Source organism: Prionailurus bengalensis, chromosome D4 (genome assembly GCF_016509475.1).
Source record: "Prionailurus bengalensis isolate Pbe53 chromosome D4, Fcat_Pben_1.1_paternal_pri, whole genome shotgun sequence".
NCBI classification, from domain to species: Eukaryota; Metazoa; Chordata; class Mammalia; order Carnivora; family Felidae; genus Prionailurus; species Prionailurus bengalensis.
This window is the reverse complement of record NC_057359.1, coordinates 55,891,880-55,914,265: the sequence shown is the minus strand read 5'-3', so window position 1 is coordinate 55,914,265 and position 22,386 is coordinate 55,891,880. Positions and strand designations below refer to the sequence as shown.

General features: G+C 45.5%; 2 protein-coding genes across 10 annotated transcripts in view; one reads left to right on the top strand and one right to left on the bottom strand.

Annotated features, from left to right (window-relative positions):
• Nucleotides 1-7,048, top strand: part of UBAP2 (ubiquitin associated protein 2) — a 112,786-nt gene extending 105,738 nt beyond the window's left edge. For 5 of the 9 annotated variants that reach the window (XM_043566236.1, XM_043566235.1, XM_043566234.1 and 2 more), the window contains 10 exons: nucleotides 580-775; nucleotides 1,619-1,710; nucleotides 1,991-2,038; nucleotides 4,385-4,463; nucleotides 4,684-4,889; nucleotides 5,191-5,290; nucleotides 5,375-5,482; nucleotides 5,638-5,705; nucleotides 5,791-5,982; nucleotides 6,073-7,048. In XM_043566236.1, the coding sequence (XP_043422171.1) occupies nucleotides 580-775; nucleotides 1,619-1,710; nucleotides 1,991-2,038; nucleotides 4,385-4,463; nucleotides 4,684-4,889; nucleotides 5,191-5,290; nucleotides 5,375-5,482; nucleotides 5,638-5,705; nucleotides 5,791-5,982; nucleotides 6,073-6,168 (1,185 nt within the window). In that variant the 3' untranslated portion in view covers nucleotides 6,169-7,048. Of the gene's footprint in view, nucleotides 1-579; nucleotides 776-1,618; nucleotides 1,711-1,990; nucleotides 2,039-4,384; nucleotides 4,464-4,683; nucleotides 4,890-5,190; nucleotides 5,483-5,637; nucleotides 5,706-5,790; nucleotides 5,983-6,072 lie in introns of all 9 variants that reach the window. The other 4 variants (XM_043566241.1, XM_043566237.1, XM_043566239.1 and 1 more) reach the window with 2 other exon arrangements.
• A 1,392-nt stretch (nucleotides 7,049-8,440) lies between these two features.
• The window catches only part of UBE2R2 (ubiquitin conjugating enzyme E2 R2), a 117,718-nt gene continuing 103,772 nt past the window's right edge, over nucleotides 8,441-22,386 (bottom strand). Inside the window, exons 4-5 of the mRNA XM_043566242.1 lie at nucleotides 14,269-14,403; nucleotides 8,441-11,820 (exon numbers count right to left, since the gene is read on the bottom strand). Coding sequence (XP_043422177.1) covers nucleotides 11,601-11,820; nucleotides 14,269-14,403 — 355 coding nt within the window. The 3' untranslated portion in view covers nucleotides 8,441-11,600. The remainder of the gene's footprint in view (nucleotides 11,821-14,268; nucleotides 14,404-22,386) is intronic.

The following is a 22,386-nucleotide window of genomic DNA, read 5'->3' as shown; positions in this document are numbered from 1 at the left end:
CCCTTCTTTCCTAGGTGGATCCTGTCAAACAGGCAGAAGCACAGGCCATGCTCTTCTAGGTAGGTCCTGGTGGCCTGCACAGTGCTCCCAGGTTCTGGAGCAAAGGGCTCCCTGTGACTTCCTTATCAGAGTAGTTAGGAAGCCCAGTAGAAGGCAGCTATTCCCAGACCGCTCTGACTTGGGCTGGGCTGCCTGTGGTGCCGTTGTTATCAAATATTAGTCTCTCCTGAGACCACTTTTCTGTGAGGTGGGTTCTCACCTCACAGTCAGATGGTCTTAGTTCATATGTGGTTTAGGTGGAGTTTCTGTGCCTTATTTCAGATACCTTAGCTTGAGCAACTTTAACAATTTTTAAGAGGGTGTTGCTCACAAAGCTCAATTTCAGTAGCTTGATATTCATCTTATGAGTTGTGTCCTGATGGCCTCCTCTAGCTGCAGTGTGGGGGCCCACATTGAGCACCAAGCACGGAGCCCCTCACACTAGTCTTTAGAGTGCAGACCCCAGTGCCGGACCAGGTTCTCCTGCACTCTTGTGTTTTACCCCCAGATCCATGTGTCCTGACTTTTTTGTTTTGCCAGCATGCCAGCGTGGAGAGCACCCCTTCCCTCCAGTCCTCAGCCACCTTCTCAACGGCAGCAACCTCTGCCTCGGGTGCCACGTCCTCAGGGCTCAGCCTGCCGAGCAGCATGAACACAGTGAACAGCCTCTGCCTGGGCGGGACCACTGTGAGTGCCCCCAGCAGCAGTACCAGGGCCACGCCCTTGGTGACCTCAGGTGTGTGCTCTACAGACTTTTCCTATCCCCTGCCCCTAGAAGATGCACTTTCCACATCCCAGGCTTCCCAGGGAGGATGCCTAGAGGTGGCTGCAAGGCATTCTGGGTAGCTAAAAGCCTAGGAACATCCTGGTCTCCCTCCAGCCCTGCCATTGCTCCCTTGTCCTCTTTGTTCCACTGACCTCCTGAGGCCCAGTCCTTCCAGCGATGATGTGGGATGGGTAAAATCAGTCTTCTGGGTAGACTCCCCCCTGGGCAGGATTCCTGGTAGCCTTTTTGCTTCTAGCTCCCCTGTCTTTTCTATCCTCACTCTTTCCTGGAGCTGAGATGGCCTGGTGACATGGAGGGACCAGGGAACAGCTATCTTGGGCTCCTTGTGGCCACTTAGTATGATTGATTCCTAATCAGCCAGACCTAGGCGGTCTGTGTGGGCCAAGCAAACTGTGGTTTGGTAGAAACTGCTAAAAGCTACCTTTGACACAGCCTGTCCCCCTCTCCTGGGACCGCTCAGCCTTCCTTCTGTTCTGAGGAGGCAGATCATCCTTACGTGCAGATTTGCTCGGTGCAGAGTGATGGTCAGGAGTGTGGAGGGGTGGTGTTTTCTGTCTGGGCATGGATACCCTCTGATGTGGAAAGAGACTGAATGTGGTATCACGAGCTTTCGGTCTCCCCCACTTCCTGGCACAGCCCTCTGTATTTTTCAGCTGCTGCCCTCCCCTCTCGCACTGGCCCCATGGGGGGCAGCACTATGACAGTGAGCTCAACTCCCCCATCCCCCACAGTAGCTGAGGCATCTCATGCTTTGTGGTGGCGTCTTCACTCCTGTGATTTTTGCTTTTACAGGCAAAGCACCCCCTAACCTGCCCCAGGGAGTACCTCCCCTGCTGCACAACCAGTACCTCGTGGGCCCGGGAGGACTGCTTCCTGCCTATCCTGTGAGTGCATGGTTATAGCTCCTGGCTGCCTGATTCCTTTGGCCTTAGCGGCTGACACCTGGCAGGACCTGGTGAGATGGGCCTTGGGTTGCTGCAGCTCCTTCCCTGCTATTTCTCTCTCATCTAGTCTCCAAGGAAAGGTGTCTTTCCACAGCAGATGATCTGGTTCCCCTTCCAGAATATGTCCTAGCTCCTCAACCTTGTTTTGGGCCCCCATATGGGTCTGGGCTTCCCAGGGGATGGGATGTGAACCCTAACACCCTTTTTGGTTCTCATACAGATCTATGGCTATGATGAGCTCCAGATGCTACAGTCACGGCTGCCAATGGTGAGTGGGATGTAGCAGGGGATGGGGGGCTTTAGGCTCTTTCACAGGTCCTCCTTCCCTCGGCCTTCACTGCCACCTGCTGAGAAAGCTGCTTGCATCTGGGGGTGGTGCCTAGTGCCACTGTCGCTTGGGCATGAGTGTCCTGTGCTTACTGTGTGGGAACTTGAAAACCATTGGGACCTTGGGTCCCAGTAGGCAGTGTCTCCTACTGAATGTGAGTCCTTCTCTTCCTTCATCTCCCCCCAGCTCCCCCTAACTCTTTTTAAAAAGACAAAACATATGACACAAGGTGGGGTTGCTTGACTGCCTCTAGAGTTCTTATCAAGTCCTCCTCTTAGAAGTGCCTCTTAAGTGGCCATCAGTGATGCATTGTGATAGCAGCTTTGCTTGTCTGTCCCCAGCTGAATCACCCACTGGAGCTGACACTCTCTAAGGGCCTGTGTGGGTCTGACCTGCCATCACTGCTTGCTTGTAAGAATACTGGCCCCAGAATGTCCCTGGTTGCTGCAGCCTCACTCTGAGGCCAGGGCAGTTTCTTGAATGTGACCCTCACTCCCAGGATGAGGTGCCTGGCCTTCAGGCACATCACCACAGTGGGGCAGGTGTTCCCTGACTGACCAGCCTACAGGCTGCAGCGGTGCCTCTCCCTCCTTGGTCTGGCATTTCCCAGACTCCTGAGAATTTTCAGCAGCCTAGGGCGCCTGTTACATTGTTGGGAAGTAGAAAGTTATGCAGATGCCTCTGCTGAATGTGGTGTTTCCTGTTCCCTGAGGAGGAGGTTTTTCCCCAGTGAGGTGTCCTTCCTCAGCCTCTTCCCCACTGGACTGCCTCCTGCTCTACCTGCCCACAAAGAGCTCAGGGTCCTGCAGGTGTCTCCTCCACCTCCCAGGCCTGGTGGCTGAAGCTCCTGTTTTTCAGGAGAATGCTTCTCCGGCTTCTGAAGTATTTCTGGAGGTGGAGTTGGGGTAGCTGGGCAGCTCTTCCGCTTGGGTGCAAACCAGCAGTCCATCACACTGCTGCCCAAGGGCCTGCTGGACTCTCCAGCTGCTGCCTGTGTCCTCGAAGGACCCAGAAAGGGTGTTGAAGACGTGATAGCAGATTTCTAAGGTGGTCAACATAACTTAGGGTGTCTGGGGGTTGCCTGAGGCTTAGGACTTTGCCGAGGAGCTAGAAGTGGCCCTGGCCCCCTTACAGCCATCTGACCCAGGATCTCCAGGCATCAGAGGTGGAATATAAGAGGGTGTCGTGGTGGAGTCCTTAGAAGTGTGTCATTGGGATCCCAGCTCTGGGATCCTGCCTCGTAGTTTTTGTATCATTTTGTGCCTTAAAAGAAATCCCCTCTGAGCCTACTTTTGAGATACGTTCCGTTCACTCTCCCCTTTGTTCATTTATTAGCCTCTGGTACTTTTGTGTCTAGTTCCTGCCTTTGGTTTTTCTTTTTTCTTTGAAAGAGCTCCCCCTCCTGGGCTTTCTCTAGGCCTGCCTCCAGTTGTGACTTGCTAGCTCTGTGACTTCCCGGTCCTGCCTCCTTCTGGGGTTCAGGGCTGAGGAAGCTATGGGTTTCCTGAAAGTTAGGTGGAGAGGAGGCTGAAGGAGGATGTAAGTGTCATTCCTTGCCAGGATGGCTCCCATCTGGTTGTGACCAGGCACTGTTGGCCACAAAGAAAGCAGGAAGGCTTTCCTCTGAGGTTTAGGGGCCAGGGTACAATATGTCTAGGACTGGCAAAGCCCTGGGTGGTGAATAAGGGCCAGGTCAGACCTCCCCTTCTCCACAGAGCTCCAATGTTTTGTGCTCTTGGCATCTACACTTGCCCCAACTCCTCTGTTTTCAGTGCTGTCAGGACGGAGTGGGTGGTGAGGGGCCAATTCAGGACCTTATCTGGGATCTTTTGTACCTGTACTTACCTGGCTTTACGGTTCTGACCCCTGTTAAACCGTCAGATAGCTCCTCTCCTGCTGGTTCCTTTTCAGGGTGCTTTCCTAGCTGCTCATAGAATCTGTCACGTAGGAAAAGCCACTTGAGTTTGCCGGTGGCGTTTACCAGCTTCCATCTGTGCTGTAAATTACACGTGAGATTGGGCCTCCAGTGGCTCTGCCTGGTGAAGGCTGACGGCCTTGTCAGTGTGTCTGCACACTTGTGGCTGCCACATTGCACAACTCCGAAGGACACCATTTACTTTGAATTCTCTTTGAGTGCTGCCCTCTGGAGGTATGCATGTGTTGCTGCAGTCTGGCCTGTCCGCGGAGCATGGCATTGCCTGGATGGCCTGTGCTGCCTGCTTGCCCTGCTCTCCTGGGCCTGGGACAAGGCCATTCTGCTGATCGAGCCTCCCTGGTCTCTCCTAGGATTACTATGGAATTCCCTTCGCTACACCCACAGCTTTGGCCAGCCGAGATGGGAGCCTAGCTAATAACCCGTATTCAGGTTAGTCTGTTCAGGGGGTGGGGAGTGGGGCATGGGACTGTAGCTAATCCTAGGAATCTGGAAGCAGAAGCAGAAGGGCTGAGAGAGGCCTGCGAGCTTCCTGTTGTTGAGGTGGCAGCCAGACCTGTTCCTGTTTGCAGGAAACAGTCTGGCTTTTTTCCTGGTTGGATAAGGAGGGAGTGGAGGCAGTGATTGGAGTTCATGATTCCTCTTCTCCTAGGTGATGTCACCAAGTTTGGCCGAGGTGACTCTGCATCCCCTGCGCCCCCCACCACGTTGGCTCAGCCTCAGCAGAGCCAATCCCAAGCCCACCACACAGCCCAGCAGCCCTTTCTGAATCCTGCGCTGCCACCCGGCTACAGCTACACTGGCCTCCCCTACTACACAGGCGTGCCTAGTGCCTTCCAGTATGGGCCCACCATGTTTGTGAGTATTTGTGTGTGCGGGTGGTGGTGGTGGTGGTGGTGGTATTCCAACTCTGGGGAGAAGCAGGGAGAGAGGGACATGACCCTACTCAGTCTCACCTGGCCTTCAGGAATGTTTTAGGCTGAAGCCAAAGCTACTTTCCCGTCTATTTTTATAGCTGCTAGCACGTGTTGTACTAGTGACCACAGGCAGGTCCCTTGTGGTTGTGCTACCTGCTGCCTAGGGCTAATAAGCTGGTGGGTACCTGACCTGCTCCCCCTGCCCTGGTCCTTCACTGATACCTCTCCTGCTTCCCCACCAGGTCCCTCCCGCCTCAGCCAAGCAGCATGGTGTGAACCTCAGCACCCCCACCACCCCTTTCCAGCAGGCCAGTGGTTATGGCCAGCACAGCTACAGCACAGGTGAGGGGTGCTCCCAGCACGGAGAGCTGCAGATGGGACAGGCTTGCCTAGCTCACACGTACCTCTTGTACCCTGCCACGCTAGGTTATGATGACCTGACCCAGGGGACAGCAGCGGGAGACTACACCAAGGGTGGCTATGGTGGATCATCGCAGGCACAAAACAAGTCTGCAGGTTCTGGGCCTGGCAAAGGTAGCGTCTACCCCTCCTTTCCAGGATTGAGGCCCAGAGTAGTTGTCTTCTACTGACTCTTTCTCAGGCAAGGCTGTCCCAGAGAGTCCTTGGAGGTGTGGGGGAGGCTAGAGCCTGGGCCTTATTGGTGTGAAAACAACTGCTTTCCCTCCTAGGAGTGTCTGTGTCTTCAAGCACCACCGGCCTGCCTGATATGACTGGCTCGGTCTACAGCAAGACTCAGGTGAGGGGAAGGATTCAGGTGGACGAGGGGGTGGGTGGGAGGTACAGCCCGAGCTGGCCCTTACCGTTGTTTCTTTACCCTGCAGACTTTTGATAAGCAGGGATTTCATGCAGGGACTCCTCCACCGTTCAGCCTGCCCTCGGCCTTGGGCTCCACCGGGCCCCTGGCTGCTGGAGCAGCCCCTGGTTATGCGCCCCCACCGTTCTTACACATTCTGCCTGCCCACCAGCAGCCTCACTCACAGCTGCTCCACCACCACCTTCCACAGGATGCCCAGGTGAGCCCAGTGATGGAGGCAGCCAACCTGCCCTGGACTGGGGGTTCTGTTCCACCCCTTACAGCCTTCTCTCCTCCTCCTCCTCCTCAGAGTGGCTCGGGTCAGCGCAGCCAGCCCAGCTCCCTGCAGCCCAAGTCGCAAGCCTCCAAGCCTGCCTACGGCAACTCTCCATACTGGACAAACTGAACCCTGAAGAGAGGGGTGGGCTAGGGCGGGGCTTACCCTGGGCAGGAGAGAACATGCGGAGCCCATTGCTCTGGGAGCCCAGCACCCTTTCCTAGAATTCCTGAGACGTGTAACTGTGTCAGCCGAGCCTCTGTGGGGAGCCTGCCTCCCAGACTCGCTCTTGTATGTAATGTATTTATGTATGTATTTGTAAATGTGATCGAAGTCTTGGGAGAGTGGGGGGGGTACAGCTGCTACTCTTAGCCAGGCCTGCTCTCCCAACTACAGCCCCTTTTCACTGTAGCAAATAACCCCCTCTTTCCACTTCTGCCTTTAGGCCTTCTGTATAGCCTCCCAGCCAGCGGGCAGCTGGGAGCAGTGTCTGGAAGGGCTGGTTGAAGGCAGTTTGGGTTTTGGGGTCAGGTACCAATGAAGAATCACGACTTATTTTGCTCCCTTGTAAGCCATTATTTGAGGTTTCCTTCCCTGTGTAATTACTTTAGCCCTCGCTTTCTGAGAAACTGGTCCTTTTGTCATTTGCCCTGTTCCTCTCCTGCCAAATCTTGATCTGGGAATAGCAGAGATATCCTTCCTGCCCAGCGTGAAAGTGGCACCTGTTTGTCTGCATATAGAGCAGAGGCTTCTGCTTCTGGTCTTGTCCCCAAGAGACTTGCCTTCCTCTGGCTGACCGTTTTTTAAAAACAGTCTGAAGTTGCACTCAGAGATGTTGTCAGTCTGCTCCCTTTAGAAAACAAAAAAATCAAAGATACGCTGTCACCTCAGTGAGAACATGTCTCCAAGCAAAGGCTCCTCTATGCCAGTTGTCCTGAACCAGGTGGGCGACTGTTTCAGGGGTTTTCTCTTCTGCCCGATCTCCACCTAATAAAGTTCTGAGAGCATGCACAGTCTCTGTGTGGTGTGACTCAAGGGCAGCTTAGGGTGGAGGCTGTCTTCATTATTATTCTGGGCAGCCTGGACTTCATAGGGCTGGGACTGAAGTATAGCCCCTGTGGTCAGTCTTCTGACGATAGGGTGTAAAGGCGTAAATTGGTATTCCTTCTCTCGCCTCAGCCAGGTCAGCATCCAGAGGGTGTAAAGGTAAATGATAAGGCTGAAAAGACTGCTAACCCTCCTGACCGGGCAGGGGCAATGGTTCTCAAAGTTCATTTTGATAAGGCAATCTCTGTTTATAGGGCCTGGTCAACAGGAATACTAGGGCAGGGTAACTTCTTTTCCAGACGTCAGCTGACATTAAAATAGGAAATAAAGGTAAGAACTGAGAATATTTTTCTCATGGCTGGAGGGAGAGTTTGGACAGCTAATCCTCCTTTCCATCCTGTGTCCTTCATCAACCAAAGAGAATCTTGATTAATAGTGAAGGGATGGGATTGAACAGACTAGTGAGTTGGGGTGGTTTGAAGTAGGTAAGCGGGTCCTGGGCTAAATACCTGCTCCACAAAGTCCCAAGCAGCCATTCACCTGGGGCCAGGATTCTAGTGCAGCTCCTTCCTTCTGCTCCCAGGCCATCAGGGAGGAACCAGGGCCATCCACTATTCCTGTTTCTGACACAAGGCAGGTCGCCCCACCATAGCACTACTATGCTCCAACGTAGAGGTGTTGCCAGAGGCTTTATAGCCTCCCATTTCATTCCTAAATAACCCCCTCAGACTAGACTAAGGAAGCAGCAAACAGAAGTGGTGCCTCAAATACTGGTCAAGTCAGTGTGCCAGAACCAGCCCGGGGTCAGTCTTCACCTTTTCTGCTTGTGGCCTCTAAAATCAGTGGTCCTTTCATGAGTTGGGGGTACGTGCTGCTGTTGCCAACAGCTTGAGCTCCTGACCAGGAAAAAGGTAAGTGCTCCACAAGTGAAACTAAACAGGGACTGTAATTACATGATATGATCTCTTGCCTGATCTCTGCTTATTAGCAGCAGGAAGTTCAAAAGACAAATGACGGTGAAATCAAAATGCTTGCCTAAGGAGGGCAGTGGAAGCACCCTCATCCCTTCACCAGCCTACGTGTATCAGCAGGTCGTACCCTACTTAATAAGAATTAAGGTTAACAGATGTTTGTATCTCTAATAACCTTTCCTTAAAAAACTAGTAAGGACTGGGAATGTTTATTCTGTGAGGAGGTGAGTTGAGCAGAATATCCTAGAAGGCAGGTGAGTGAGATTCACTTTTGGTTTTTAATTTTTCAGCTGAGTCATGGGTGTAATCTTCAAGGGAACAGTGGAAATATTGAGACCAGCTTTTAGTTTTCTTTAACACAAAGAAAGAAGAGGGTCATCCCATGGGGAAGTAGCAATACAGGTATATTTTATTTCACATTTTATTAGTAGACAGATGGGCAGAAAAAGACAAAATAAACCACTAAAGGGGAAGTTGAACACAAAAATGCATCAGATAATCTTTTCTCATAAGTTAAACTGAAGAAAAACATCTACAATTTCAGCTAAGAAAACTATTAAAGTCAGGTGTGTCCTGCTGGTTTCAGAATAGTTGAAAATTGCATCTGAATCTTTTTGTAAATGTAAACCATTTTTCAGAATGGGAGGGGCGGGGAGTTAACTTTCAGTGGAGAACTACACACTTTCCCCTTCAGTCTCTTACTGCATATGTCCCAAACATAAGGAAACCAGCAAATAAAGAAGCAAGTAATCACCAGGGAAGAGGAAAGAAGGGACTACAGAAAAGTTTGGCTAATAGAAAAGAACTCTGGAATGATACGAAATAGAGGGGGAAGACTTTGAGAAGCAACAACGGAATCGTGATATTACTTTCTCCAACCAGCCTCAAAACACACAAACCTGAAGAGCATCCAGAGAGGCCTCCACTAGAATCAAAAGGAATCTAAAAATGCAGGATTCTGAATTCATGTCAACACCAAATAATCACAACTGTACTTACAAGGTTGTGGCCTGAGCCTGAGACCTCTACTCTCAAAAAGAAAAAAAAAATTACATGCTCAAGTTTTCTTTTGCCACAGGATGTGTTCTCAGGACAGAGCTCTGGAACCAGCATCTGGGTTTTACAGGTCAGTCTGAGTTCTCAGAATGTCTACCTGCTAGCCAATCAACACATGCCAGTCTTTTCTGGAATTGATTGTACTCTATCAGAGGCAAACCCAGCCCTCAACAGTAACACCCCAAAGGGCTGAGAGGTATGACCTCCACCTGGCTCTCTGGCTCCCTGAGTCAACGTGCAACAGAGGCCAACAGGGCCTAACGGGACAGGGCTGAGCAACACAGCACCTTCCGCAATGCCAAGGCACCTGGCCTGCCCTGACAGAGAAATGCTTTCACGGTAAGGGGTAAAAGAAAAGCCTTATAGGGCTCCAAGAGAGCAGACCAAGCTACCAGCTGTAAACGTGTGTGGGGCTGATGGGGTAATCCGAGCATTATGAGACTTTGAGCTCCAGAAGATAGGCAGATTGTAAGCATGAGGTGTTAAAAAGCTAGTTCCAACATCTTTCTATGAGAATGTGCGGCCAGTGTTTTGTCACAAAGAGCTGCTCTGTTCTCTGAATCTGACTGGAATCACTAGATTCAGGGGTGTAGGTAGTCCTAGCCCCATGGGGATGGGACAGAGATTCTGGGACCAGGCTCAACACTGTCCCATATGAACCTTTGTATGTTAACATCCCCACTTAATAAATACCAAATCAAACTTTAGAGGCCAGAGAGGTCTGCTGGGCATTAGTCAGCAAATGTTTGGAGTTTGAAGAGCTAATGAAAACCCTGAGATCAGAAAGGAAGGAGGAGCTAAGGAAGTAAGCATCACCTACTCTGTTCTAGGATCCATCCTACCCCTGTCCCTCATCAACCCTTTGGTTCTTTCTGAGCTATGATCTGAAGAAGTTGACACCAGTGCACAGGGATCTGGAGGAGGATCGTAGCCAGTCTCTGCTGTATTTTCCTTCCGAAGTCTAATTTTACATTATAATGATTTTCCCCACTGAAAGAACACTGCCCTCCTATGAACTGGCCCACTCCCAAATGAAACAAAAATCACCGCCAAGTTCTGAAGTCCCTGGTTGGTGAAGGCTGATGGATCTCAATATTGATTGAAGTAACACGTGATTGAGACCGGGGAAGTCAAAGCTGCAGCACAGTTGGAAGATCTAGCGTTGCCCAGACACTGCCTGCAGCCAATTCCCTCGGCCCTGCTAGAAGAGTCAAGGCAGCCCAGGGCAAGCTCCATGCACAACTTCTGCTTGCCCTCCACAGCCAGAGTACATCGAAAGGAGAGAAAAGTCCAGGTCACATCCAACGAGGAAAGCGGAAACTGGTCACTCGTGTCTCCTATCCACAGCTATCACTATCAGCATAAGCAGCTCAATGAAAACCAAAATCTTAACACATGCACCTAGGATTAATACTGAGTAATTAAAACTGGCTACTTACACTCTCACCATGAGGGTTTTTAAAAAATCTTTGAGGGAAAGGCCATGTTCACATAAGATGTTTTTTTATCCAACAGTGGTCACCAGTAGTTTTGACTTTTTTTCCCCAGCAGCATCAACCAAAATTGGCATAGTGATTTTAAACTCCTTGTTCCCGATCACTAAGACTCCACACACACACACTAGTCTCCACTCTCTCCCCACTCCCTCGGGGTGGGGAGGGTAACAACTCTGTCTTTAAAATAAATAGCAATCAAGTGCTCAGTTCTATGTAAAGTATGAATATTTATTTCAGGCTTTAGATCCCAATCGATTTCAAAAAACAAAATCTGATCTTTCTCTCAGAGTAGCTGAGGCCCCCTGCGGTGTTAGGATGATTTCCTGGAGGCTGAAGGGTCTCTGTGCCCTTAGGAACACATTTCATCAGGCTTAGCACAAAGTCCCTGATGCCCACTGTACCTCAGCCTTAAGATGGGAAAGGAAACAAAACTCCCCACCATGGGGCTGATCGAATGCACACACACTAATGTAAATGAGCAGCTAAATCTTGGCAAATTTGCTTTTTTTTTTTTAAAGTTTGTTTTGTGGGGTTTTATATTTTTTTTCCATTTTCTTTTGCTACTCAGCATATGCAGCACTTGTGAACTTCCAATGGGTTCCCAGCTTTAAACACAAACGTCTTGATGAAAGACTAATTCTTCAAGAATCTAAAAACAGACCAAAGGTGTTTCTGCCGTGAACACTCTGTAGAGACGAAGTGAGGCGAAAGTTTGGGTTTAAAGAAGAAGAAGAAAAAAAAAAAATCAATACAGTGATGGAAGGGTAAAGAATGCAAGAATTCAGACATTCTGTGGAGGATTACTTTCTCTCCATTAAGAGGTCCATAAAAAGGAGCAAACTGAGATCCATAAGGGGAGTCAGCAGGAGCCGTGTTTGTTTTTCCCACCCCCGTGATAGGTTTTTGTTGAGGGGCCACTGCTAGGTCCCCACTTGCTCCCCTCCCTTTGGCCTGAGACGGCAGGGCAGTACAGGGGCACTGAAGGAGCACGTCACGACTCCTCATTCCCAGAATCATCATCATCGTAGCAGTCGGCATCTTCCTCCTCCTCATCTTCATCATCGATGTCATCGTCATACAAGTCGTCATAAAGCAAATCTGAGCTGTTGTCATTGGAAGGCACTTTAGTTTTGATGCAGTATTCCGCCAGGGTCGTGGGGACCTTCACTCCATCCTTTTCTGCTTCGGCTTTAGTGGCTGAAACCTGTTTCCTGAAGGAAGATGGTTTATGTTAGTCTCTATCTTGAAGACAGATTTTACAACTGGCCTTTCTTAATACTCGATTTTTTATGATTCAGGTTTCTGAATTTCAGTGCCTGCCTAAAGGCATCTGACAGATACTACGCCACAGGTTCTCAGCCCATCAGGTACCATGTTGAAGAACACTCAAATAATAACCTTCTGGAGGATATTTAGAAGTAGTGGATCTCAGATGCTGGTCAGCCAGGAGTCACCTCAGAGACTTTTTTCCCCTGCCTCGTCTCGCACCAAACTCTATGCAACCCCAACCACTCTTCTTTATTCAATAATCCTGCCATTTGCACTTAAAGTAGATTCCAAATAGCCTATGTTAGTTTCCAGTGTTGCATGACAACCTGCCTCCTACTTCATTTCCCACCCAAAACATACAGGCCATCCCTGGTTTGTTTTTTTAGTAACTTGAACACTGCCTGTTCTGTGTAGATCACTTGCTCTTCTCCTGATTTACTAATTTGGCTACTTATGTCACTCAGATTTGTACTTAGAAATGGACTGTTCTAACAACCCAATTTAAAGCAGTCACCTAGTCATTCCTTTGCATTATGCTGCTTAATCACTAGTATATTTTCTATGATCCCCATTTGTTAATTTTCCTGTCAGTTTCTTCCTCTTCCACCCAAATGTCAACTTCATTGGAGTGGAGACCTTGTATTTCTTACTCACTTTAAAAAAAAAGTTTGAGAGAGCATGTGTGCGCACACACATGCAAGTGGGGGAGGGGCAGAGAGAATCCCAAGAAGGCTCCACCCTCTCAACACCCCTATAGGTGCACTCATTAAATGGTGATTTGCTTACAAATTCTTATCAGTAAAGTGTGAGCTCCTCAAGGAGAAAGACTGCCTTAATGACCTAACAGTACCTGACATGAAGCTGATGTGTAATAAATGTGTTAAGGATTAGAGAATGACATAAGCCCTTAAATTAAGAAAGCCTGGGTGGCTCAGTTGGTTAAGTGTCCGAATCTTGATCGGCTCAGGTTATGGTTTCATAGGTTCATGAGTTTGAGCCCTGCCTCAGGCTCTGCACTGACAGCATGGAGCCTGCCTGGGATTCTCTCTCTGCCCCTCCCCTACTTGTACACTCTCTCTCTCAAAAACTTTACATGTGTATACACACACACACACACAGTCTACTCCAGCTCCTTTAAATCTCCAGGTTTTTACTATTTATACTAATTTATCTTCAATCTTTGGTATACACCAATCACCTAAGTGGCTGCTAAAAATGAAATACACATGCCCAGATTTTATCCTTATACTCTTATTAAATGACTATGGATATGAAAGAGGGTCTAAAGGTGATTCTAGTGGGCAGAAATCGTGAAGAAATGCTGATCTATATATATTATTCAGCTATATTTTCTGTGCAGTTTTTTTTTATACATCACATGGCATTGTGCTGACTAGAGTTATAAAGAGGGACTCTATTTGTATAAATTCTAGTGCTTACTAAACTATTCACAGAATGTGCTGGAACTGTCCTTGGGGTTCTATTTTAAGGGTATAAAATCTAACAGTACTAAAGGGAAATGAATTTGTTGCAATTCAAGTACCAATTCTTGGGTACTGTTAAAACCTTATGTCCTACTCAGGATATGATCGAGAGCTGACTGGTTCAGTCCCAATAACTTCTACTTTTTTCCCCTTTTTTATACAGATGGAAAAACTAAAGACCCAAAAAATTAACTGATAAAAAAGTCATATGAGGGATGGCAAGCTATAAGTAGACTCCAAATCTCTCACTAAGAAGAAGCTTCTAGGACTCTGTTCAACCATATACTATTGTTACTGATAATAATGATACCCAGAAGATACTTGCTGGTATGGTCAAAAGGGCCAGTAAACTATAGGGCTTCATTAAAAATTTTGAAAACAGGGGCGCCTGGGTGGCTCAGTCGGTTAAGCGTCCGACTTCAGCTCAGGTCATTGTCTCAGTTTGTGAGTTCAAGCCCGACGTTGGGCTCTGTGCTGAGAGCTCAGAGCCTGGGGCCTGCTTCAGATTCTGTGTCTCCCTCTCTGCCCCTCCCCCGCTTGTGCTCTGTCTCTCAAAAATAAATAAATGTAAAATTTTTTTAACTTTCTGTAAACAAAAACATCTAGAATGTCTGGAAATACTTTGGGTATCCGCTACACTTAACGGACATGCTGAAAATACTGAACAGTGTCCCTAGAATGATTCAGAGGCAGAGTCTGCAAACTTAAGTGACTGAGAACCTGGAGGTTCTGGTTCCCAGGAAATCAGATCTGCAGCATTATCTTCCAGTGTGTGCTCCCTCAAAAGCCAAACTCATTAGGCTCAGGCAGAAATATCTTCCCACACAATATTTAAGTTTGATTTAAACCTTGGTTCTGTATGAAGACTTAAAGTAATCAAAAGGAAGGTAAAACAAAGCACCTTACCTAATGATTTCAGCATATTCTTTGTCTTTTCCTTTACTGTCCCTCCATTTCCTGAACATAACCGAAGCATCCACATTGGCTGGGGAGAAGGTGTTGGGCTCATTGAGCAATGAGATTACACTTAACAGGATAGTCCTAGAAATAGAAAAAAAAGGGGGGGAGGGGATCAGCTACAAATACTCATGTTTACAAGATCCAAAAATATCGTGCCTTTAAATTTAAGACTATAATATTTGAGACCTTAGGGAAAAAGAAACAGAATTTTGTTTCGTTTTCAGTACTCAGCTGGTAGGCTGAAACAAGCTGCTAACTAGGACACAAAGAGGAAATCTGCAAGCCTATCACAGAGGTCATGTGGCAGGGCACACAATAAAACTCTGTAGAAGACATGCACCGTCTTCAACTGGCTACATGTTCCAATCTGCTTCCAAAGTGGAAGCCTGAAAGCTTTTCAAATAACATTTTAAAAACTACAAATTAAGCGCAATAGGAAAAGAAAAAGCAAAAAATATTTAGCTTTAAGGCCATCCTTTTGTGGGCAGGGTTAAAGATGACCCTGCCCCACAAATCCACTTCTTATCATGACTGCTTAAGAGGATCTAAAAAAATGATAATACACACAAACTTCCTTTCCAAACTTAGGGAAGGAAGACACTTAAGCAGGAGAATGGAGGAAAACAACATCCCAGGCACGGAAGAACTAGTTTCTATTTACTAAGCACTTTGTGTGTGTGTGAGGCACCAACTGTGATGTTGGATGTGCAATAGTGAGCAAGTTAGATGTCGTCCCTTATCTCCCAGGGTTTCTACGTCTTGGAGTTGTTAAGACAGGCAGTTTTCATCTACAGATAAAAACCAGACACTTTAACCACAGGGAATAAAATTTCTGTAGAAAAATAACCAGACAAGGCTCCAAAAAGGCTTTAAATTATTCCCAAGGTTTTTTTCCCTACAAGCTACATGCATGTATGTAAAGAAAAATTGGGGAGGAAAAATTAATTTGGTATCTTTTCTCACTGGCGTGAGCTTATAGGTTGCGTTGTTGGAAAACAGTCTTTTGCTCCTGCCCCAAGCAAAAAATAAAGGGATTGAGTCAGGCAATTTAGATGTTTGGTTTGATGAAACCTTTTCCTAAAAAGAGTAAAGAGTTTGTTATGTGATTATACAAGTGAAAGGCACTTTCACAGAAAACTTTCCCATCTAGTTAAAATCCATTCATCATACACACACCCCTTTCTATTAAATTAAGAATAACTCTTTGCCCCTCCCCACAAAGATCCTTCTGGATTTCTTCAGTAATTACATTATAAAATAAAGATTACCAAAAACTTATCACTGCCAATGATGGGAAATGGACATAATATCCTAGAAGCAAGAAACAAACAAAAGGGGGTAGAACATTCCATAAGGATTGCCTCAGAAGAACATATCCAAAACCTGTTAGGAAGATAAGGACAGGACAAAGTGTGGTATAGAGAGGGGGAAAAAAGAGCTATAAGTGGTCTAGATCTGCACTGTCTGCAACTTCCTATGATGATGGAAATGCATAATCTTTTTATCCAATATAACCACCAGCCACATGTAGTCAATGAGCACTGTGAAAGGTAGCTTGTGCAACTGAAGAACTAAATTTTTGACATTAATTTTAATTAAAATAGTTATGTGTAGTTACGTAGTGGCTACCACATTGGACAAGACAGGTCTAGGTAAGTCGTATTAACTGAATTAGGAAATTTGTCCCATGAGTAGTTTAACTAAGTTGATTTTCTTATATCTTGTGTTTATTTTAATAATAAAATGTTAGGAAATACAATTTTTAAAATGGTGAAATAATTCATTTCTATCAAAAAAAGAACTCCTAATACCATATACTTCTAAATGGAAATCCATGATGCTTTCAGAAGAAGTGTCAGGTACTATAGTGGACTATGAAAATAGTTTAACTCGGCAAGTTTTCACTTTCATTTTCATTTCTTCACTTATTCTGGACAGCAGGATCTTGTTTTTGTTTTTTAAAGAGGAATCCACTCTGTTGGTTCTGGTGGGGTTAATGGGTTAATCTTCCCTTACTATCATGCAAAACCTTCAGAGAAACAACCTACCTAACCACAGCAGCAGATTCTCTCTCTCTCATCATGATGCTGGATTTGGGGGTGTGCATGTAACCCAAGATGGGCCAATCAGAGCCTTGGTAGGGAGCTATGATGTTCTAATAGCAGAAAGGCAATTTTTATTCCTGATTGGACTGACAATTGTGAGAATAAGGAAAGTCTAGAGCTGGTAGCCATCTATATTACCACGTGGTGAGAATCTACCTAATAACAAGGCCAATACAGAGCAAAGCAGAATTGAGACTTTTAATCTCTAACAAAGATTCTTGATGCCAATTCATATGCAACACCCTAGTTATAGGCAAATTATATACTGTTTCCCATGGGATAGGTGGGACCTGGGGTAACTTTAGCCTCTGTAGCAACATCTGGCCAAAGAAGTATCCTCAGTTTACTACTCTGATCTATAAATATAGTAATTTCATGTTTTTCTATGTATCATGACTGGAAAAGATCTGGAAGTAGTGTCATACATGGTCTAGCACTTGTACCAAAATAATTTAACACAAGCATTATATCTGTAGCATATGATAGACAACTCTGTTAAGTATTATTAACCCTATGTTTTTAAAATTTCTTTTAATGTTTATTTGAGAGAAAGCATAAGTGGGGATGGGACAGAGAAAAGGCCAAGCAGTCTCCATACTGCCAGCGCAGAGCCTGATGAGGGGCCTGATCCCACACACTGTGAGATCAAAGGGATGCTGGGGTGGCTCAGTTGGTTAAGTGTCCAACTTCGGCTTAGGTCACGATCTCACTGTTCATGGGTTCGAGTCCTGCATCAGGCTCTGTAATGATAGTGTGGAGCCTGCTTGGGATTCTCTCCCCCCCTCTCTGCCCCTCCCCTGCTCATGTGCTCTCTCCAAAAATAAATGATCATTAAAAACTAATATTAAAAAAAACAACTCAGGAGATCAGACCTGAGCCAAAATCAAGAGTCAGAGACTTAACTGAATGAGCCACCCAGGTACCCCTAAATTTTTTTAAATTATCTTTACACTCATCGTAGGGCTCAGGCTCATGACCCCAAGATAAAGAGTAGCATGCTCTTCAGACTAAGCCAGCCAGGCGCCCCTTAATCCTATCTTTATAGAATGGAAAAACTGAACTGCTAAATCCATACTAGTAGAACATACAAAACAGAACAATTCTGCAGCTATTCCAATGGTTACGGTTTTTTGCTGCCATCTTTTGTGGTTAGTTTAAGTGTTAGAAAATCTTTATTCATATATTCTATTTTTTTTCAGAAGGAAAAAAGCAGAAGGTAGAAAGGAAAGAAAGACCAAATAATGAAACTATCAAATTAATACAACACATAAAGAAGTCATTAAAGCCCACTAAAGAGATTGTTTCCTTCAGATCATGAACAAATGGGATAGGATCTAGAAAACAACTACATTCTTTCAAAAGTCTCATTTTGTCTATGTAAATTCACAGTTCAACATGAAGCTTTTTTTTTTTTAATGTTTATTTTTGAGGGAGAGAGAGAATGTGTGTGCAAGCTGAGGAGGGGCAGAGAGAGAGAGGGGGAGACACAGAATCTGAAGCAGGCTCTGTGTTGTCAGCGCAGAGCCCCAGTGTGGGCTCAAACTGAAAAACCATGAGAACATGAACTGAGCCAAAGTCGGATGCTTAACCGACTGAGCCAGACACCCCTGAAATTTTGGTTTTTAGATGTAACATGGAGTTGCGCTTGTCCATTTAGACAATCTGTGACATTCAGATGTCAATTTCTTGGATTGGCAAGAGACTCTGAGGACCCATCCCAGACTCCCTTCCTTCCTCCCTCTATGCTCTTCTCTACTGTAGGTTTAGAGGAATAGGTAGGTCTGGTTGTCCAAATTCAGAACTATAAATTTTTAACATGTGTTACAATAAAAACAGACCTATTCAAGTAATAATTTGGGATAAAAATGAGGAACAGCGTTCTTGTTTTCAATTATTGGTCAGTTCTCACGACCACCACCTTTCCCAGATTTATAGATACTCAAAGAAATGATGTGCTCCCTCCATCCCTGCTTTAAAAGCCAGGCAAAGGACTATGGTAGGAGTTTTTCAACACGGGATCTAGACCAAAACTTAAAAGTTCTAAAAGGAGAGACATGCAGACAAAAGGACAGGCAAAACCATTCCATTTTCTATAGTTTTCAAGTTCATACTTCTGATCTTTTAGGTTGTTTTACAATCTTTGTCAGATTCGACTAATAAATTAAAAATACTGTTTAAAAAATACTGTTCGAATAAAAATAAGCTTGAAAAAAAGGCTTTTAAATAATAAAAACACCAAAATAAAATGAAGACCAATTACACACACACACAAACTACTAGCAAACAGCAAATTAGTAAGTTGTGAAGTTCTAGAGCTCAGACATGTTATAAAAACAAGAAAACTAAAGTAGTACTTAAGGGAGATAAATGAGAATTAGATATCTATGACCCAATGTACAATATTGTATTTGTCCCTTTTCAACATATAGACAATGGTCAAGGAGTTGGGTTTGACCCCCCATTTTATAAAGTAAGTTCTACGCCCAACAGAAGACTTGAACTCACAACCCTGAGATCAAGAGCCACATGCTCTACAAACTGGACCAGCGAGGCATCCACTACCCCCTCACTTTTTTGACCTTTCTTTGTTAGCTACTATGTCACCACAAGTACAACTTTAGGAGGGAAGGCAGAAAACTGGCCCTAGTACAACAAATTAAGACCTGGCTCATGGATCTGCCTGCAAACTACAGAGGAAAAGTTTGGAATTTTGCAGGATTAAAGATTGGCATTTTTCTTCAAGTATACACACATACCCTCTAAGCAGTATGAGGTAGAAGGGGTTCATTCTTAAAAGCCTAAACTTACCTTGACTCTTAAAACACACACACATGGGGCGCCGGGGTGGCTCAGTCAGTTAAGTGTCCGACTTCGGCTCAGGTCATGATCCCACAGTTCATGAGTTTGAGCCCTACATGGGGTTCTGTGCTGATAGCTCAGAGCTTGGAGCCTGCTTCGGATTGTGTGTCTCCCTCTCTCTCTGACCCTCCCCCACTCATGCTCTTTCTCTCAAAAATAAGCAAACATTAAGAAAAATTAAAACACATACACAGAGAAACAATGACTGATTGAGATTCTTAAGTTTTACAGATAATGGCCTAATTTGATGAAAATTGATAGGCAACTTTGGAGAAGGGAAGCCCAGTGCCTGACTCTTCTAGTTAACCTACATCCCGTTAATCTCACATTTATAGCATTTCAAAAGATGAACCCATAACACCAGAAGATGGCCCTTAGTTAAAACTCAGTCCTGGGGGCGCCTGGGTGGCTCAGTCGGTTAAGCAGCCGACTTCGGCTCAGGTCATGATTTCGAGGTCCGTGGGTTCAAGCCCTGCGTCGGGCTCTGTGCTGACAGCTCAGAGCCTGGAGCCTGTTTCAGATTCTGTGTCTCCCTCTTTCTCTGACCCTCCCCTGTTCATGCTCTCTGTCTCAAAAATAAATAAATGTTTAAAAAAACAATTTAAAAAAAAAACAACAACAAAAAAAACTCAGTCCTGGGACGCCTGGGTGGCTCAGTCGGTTAAGTGTCTGACTTCAGCTCGGGTCATGATCTGGCAGCTTGTGAGTTCAAGCCCTGCATCGGGTTCCGTGCTGACAGCTCAGAGCCTGGGGCCTGCTTGAGATTCTGTGTCTCCCTCTCTCTTTTTACCCCTCCCCCACTCACACTCCATCTCCCTCTCTCTCTTAAAAATAAACACTAAAATAAAAATTAAAAAACAGTCCTTATTACATATTTTCAAGACGTAAGTGGGATTTGAAAAGGACATCATGGCAGATAAGTCTGTTATGAGTGGGAAAATGTGATAGCTTAGACGGTTACATATTACAAATAGCTTCTGTTTATGTCTCTAAAGCAACTAACAAATGTAATAAATGCTTCCTCCTGTGCAATCCTGGAACTGGTGCTGACTGATACATCCCTGCAAAAACACATGATAGGAATGAGGGTCTCAGACTAAATACACAAAAACACAAAGAACATTTTTAAAAGGACATTTTTTAAATACACAATATATATCATATGCACAATCTGAAACTACCAAGTTGAGTGCAGTAGAACCCAATGTACAAATATCAAAGGAGCAATAAATGAAATCATCCTGGCCCCAAATGGGACTGTCAGGAGCCCTAGGAACAGCAATGCTACAGCCATTTCCCCTCACCTTGCCTACTGTGTCATCTAATGTTTGGGACAGTCCTTAGCTCCCTTCCCTTTCAGCAGGTCATTGAGAAGATTAAACAGGAAAACATCCTATCCTATTCCTGACAGATGATGCTTCTCCATGATGTAGTAGCAAAGAAAACACTATGCAACCATCCTTCAAAAGAAACCAAACCTCCACCAAGATGACTTTCCTTATCTAAGAGCCTGCAGCAGGTATAGCAGATAGTTCTGGGGATGATGATTCAGAGAAAGCAGTTGTGAACTCTACTGTTTGACAGCCAACCCCAACCAAAAGCACTCACTTGGTTCTGGACAGAGCATGGATTTAAGAATATTTTGTTTCTTATACCAAGAAGAAGAGGCATTGTATGGACTCCTAATTGCTGACATGTGGCAACATCAGGGGTCCCTACCCTCCCAACTCCATTCTTCGCTAATGCCTACTCCTTAAATCTTCCCAATTCCATAAGGAACTCTAACCTGCCTAAACTTAATCCTATGCACCTGGGTGTAATAGGATGTTCTCTTCTTCCAGAAAGTGCTGGCTTTCCTCTATGCCTCTATGAGGAGGCAAACTACTGAGCCTTTAGTGGACATAAGTTGGCTGATGCTCTGGATCCCTATAATTGTAGTGATCTTTTTCCTACTTTCCCCTCTACTTTTACTACTCACTAGGTCTTGTGATATATATTGAGTTAGACTCTTCAAGGTAACTGGGATGCTTTATTCCTCTTCAGGTTGCAAAAGCTTTCCATGTTCAAGTTTTCTAAATATGTTCACTGAGGTGCTGAATGAAAGACTAGTACAGGTGGTCGTGAATAAGTCCAAACATATGTAAACATGGGACTGCTTTCAGATAACACTGCCATATAGCAATCAAGACCCTAAAACAGCTGGAGCTGAACCTTATGCCACCTCCACTGCTGTCTTGCTTTGGCCACCCATAAACTGGATATGGAGTGCAGAACCCTTAGTTGCACAACTGCTAACTCTAGAGAGTTTAGCAGCAAAGGAATATAAAAGAAAATCCTGAGCACCTCATATTTTGCCTCTTGATATTTCAATGCGATACACTGACCTGTGAGAAATATGTACAATTGCTAGCTGAAGAACCCCCTTGCCTCACAATAAGCAAGAGAGAAACAAAGGAAAAGGAAAAAAGTATTTCACACCCACTCATTAGGTAGAGCTTTCCTGATATTACAGAGTTCTGGGCACCATCAGGTGTTCCAGGCAGATGAGGTTCCAATAATGTATGGAACCTATGTCTCCCTAGAAATTCACAAACACCAAAGCCTCTGTTCATTTTCCCACCCCCAAGATCATCACATTGAAGGAACGTCTATGATTACATGAGGTTAAGAGACAAAAAAAAAAGTCTGAGAAGGTAACTAAAGATTACAATCCATGGGCTCTTGGCTGACTCAGTCAACAGAGCATGTGATTCTTGATCTTGGGATTGTGGGTTCGAGCCCCACTTTGGGTGTAGAGATTGATTAAAAATAAAATCTTAAAAAGATATTCCAATGCAAATACCTTTTTGAGCTGTGTATGAAGATCAAAGGGGCAATCAAGAAAACTAGTCCTGGTTATAAAGCCTCTAAACAAAAAAGCATAAAAGCAGAGAAGGCAACCTCTGAGATGAAGTCTAAGAAATGCTTCTAAATTGGGGCTCAAGTGACCTGAGGGCCTAGAGAGAGAAAAAATGATGCTGCTCCCCAAAGTAACAACAGTAGTTTTTAAGAGGAAGATTAGTATGAAAGGAGTTTCCTGTCCCCAAAGGACTGAATCAAA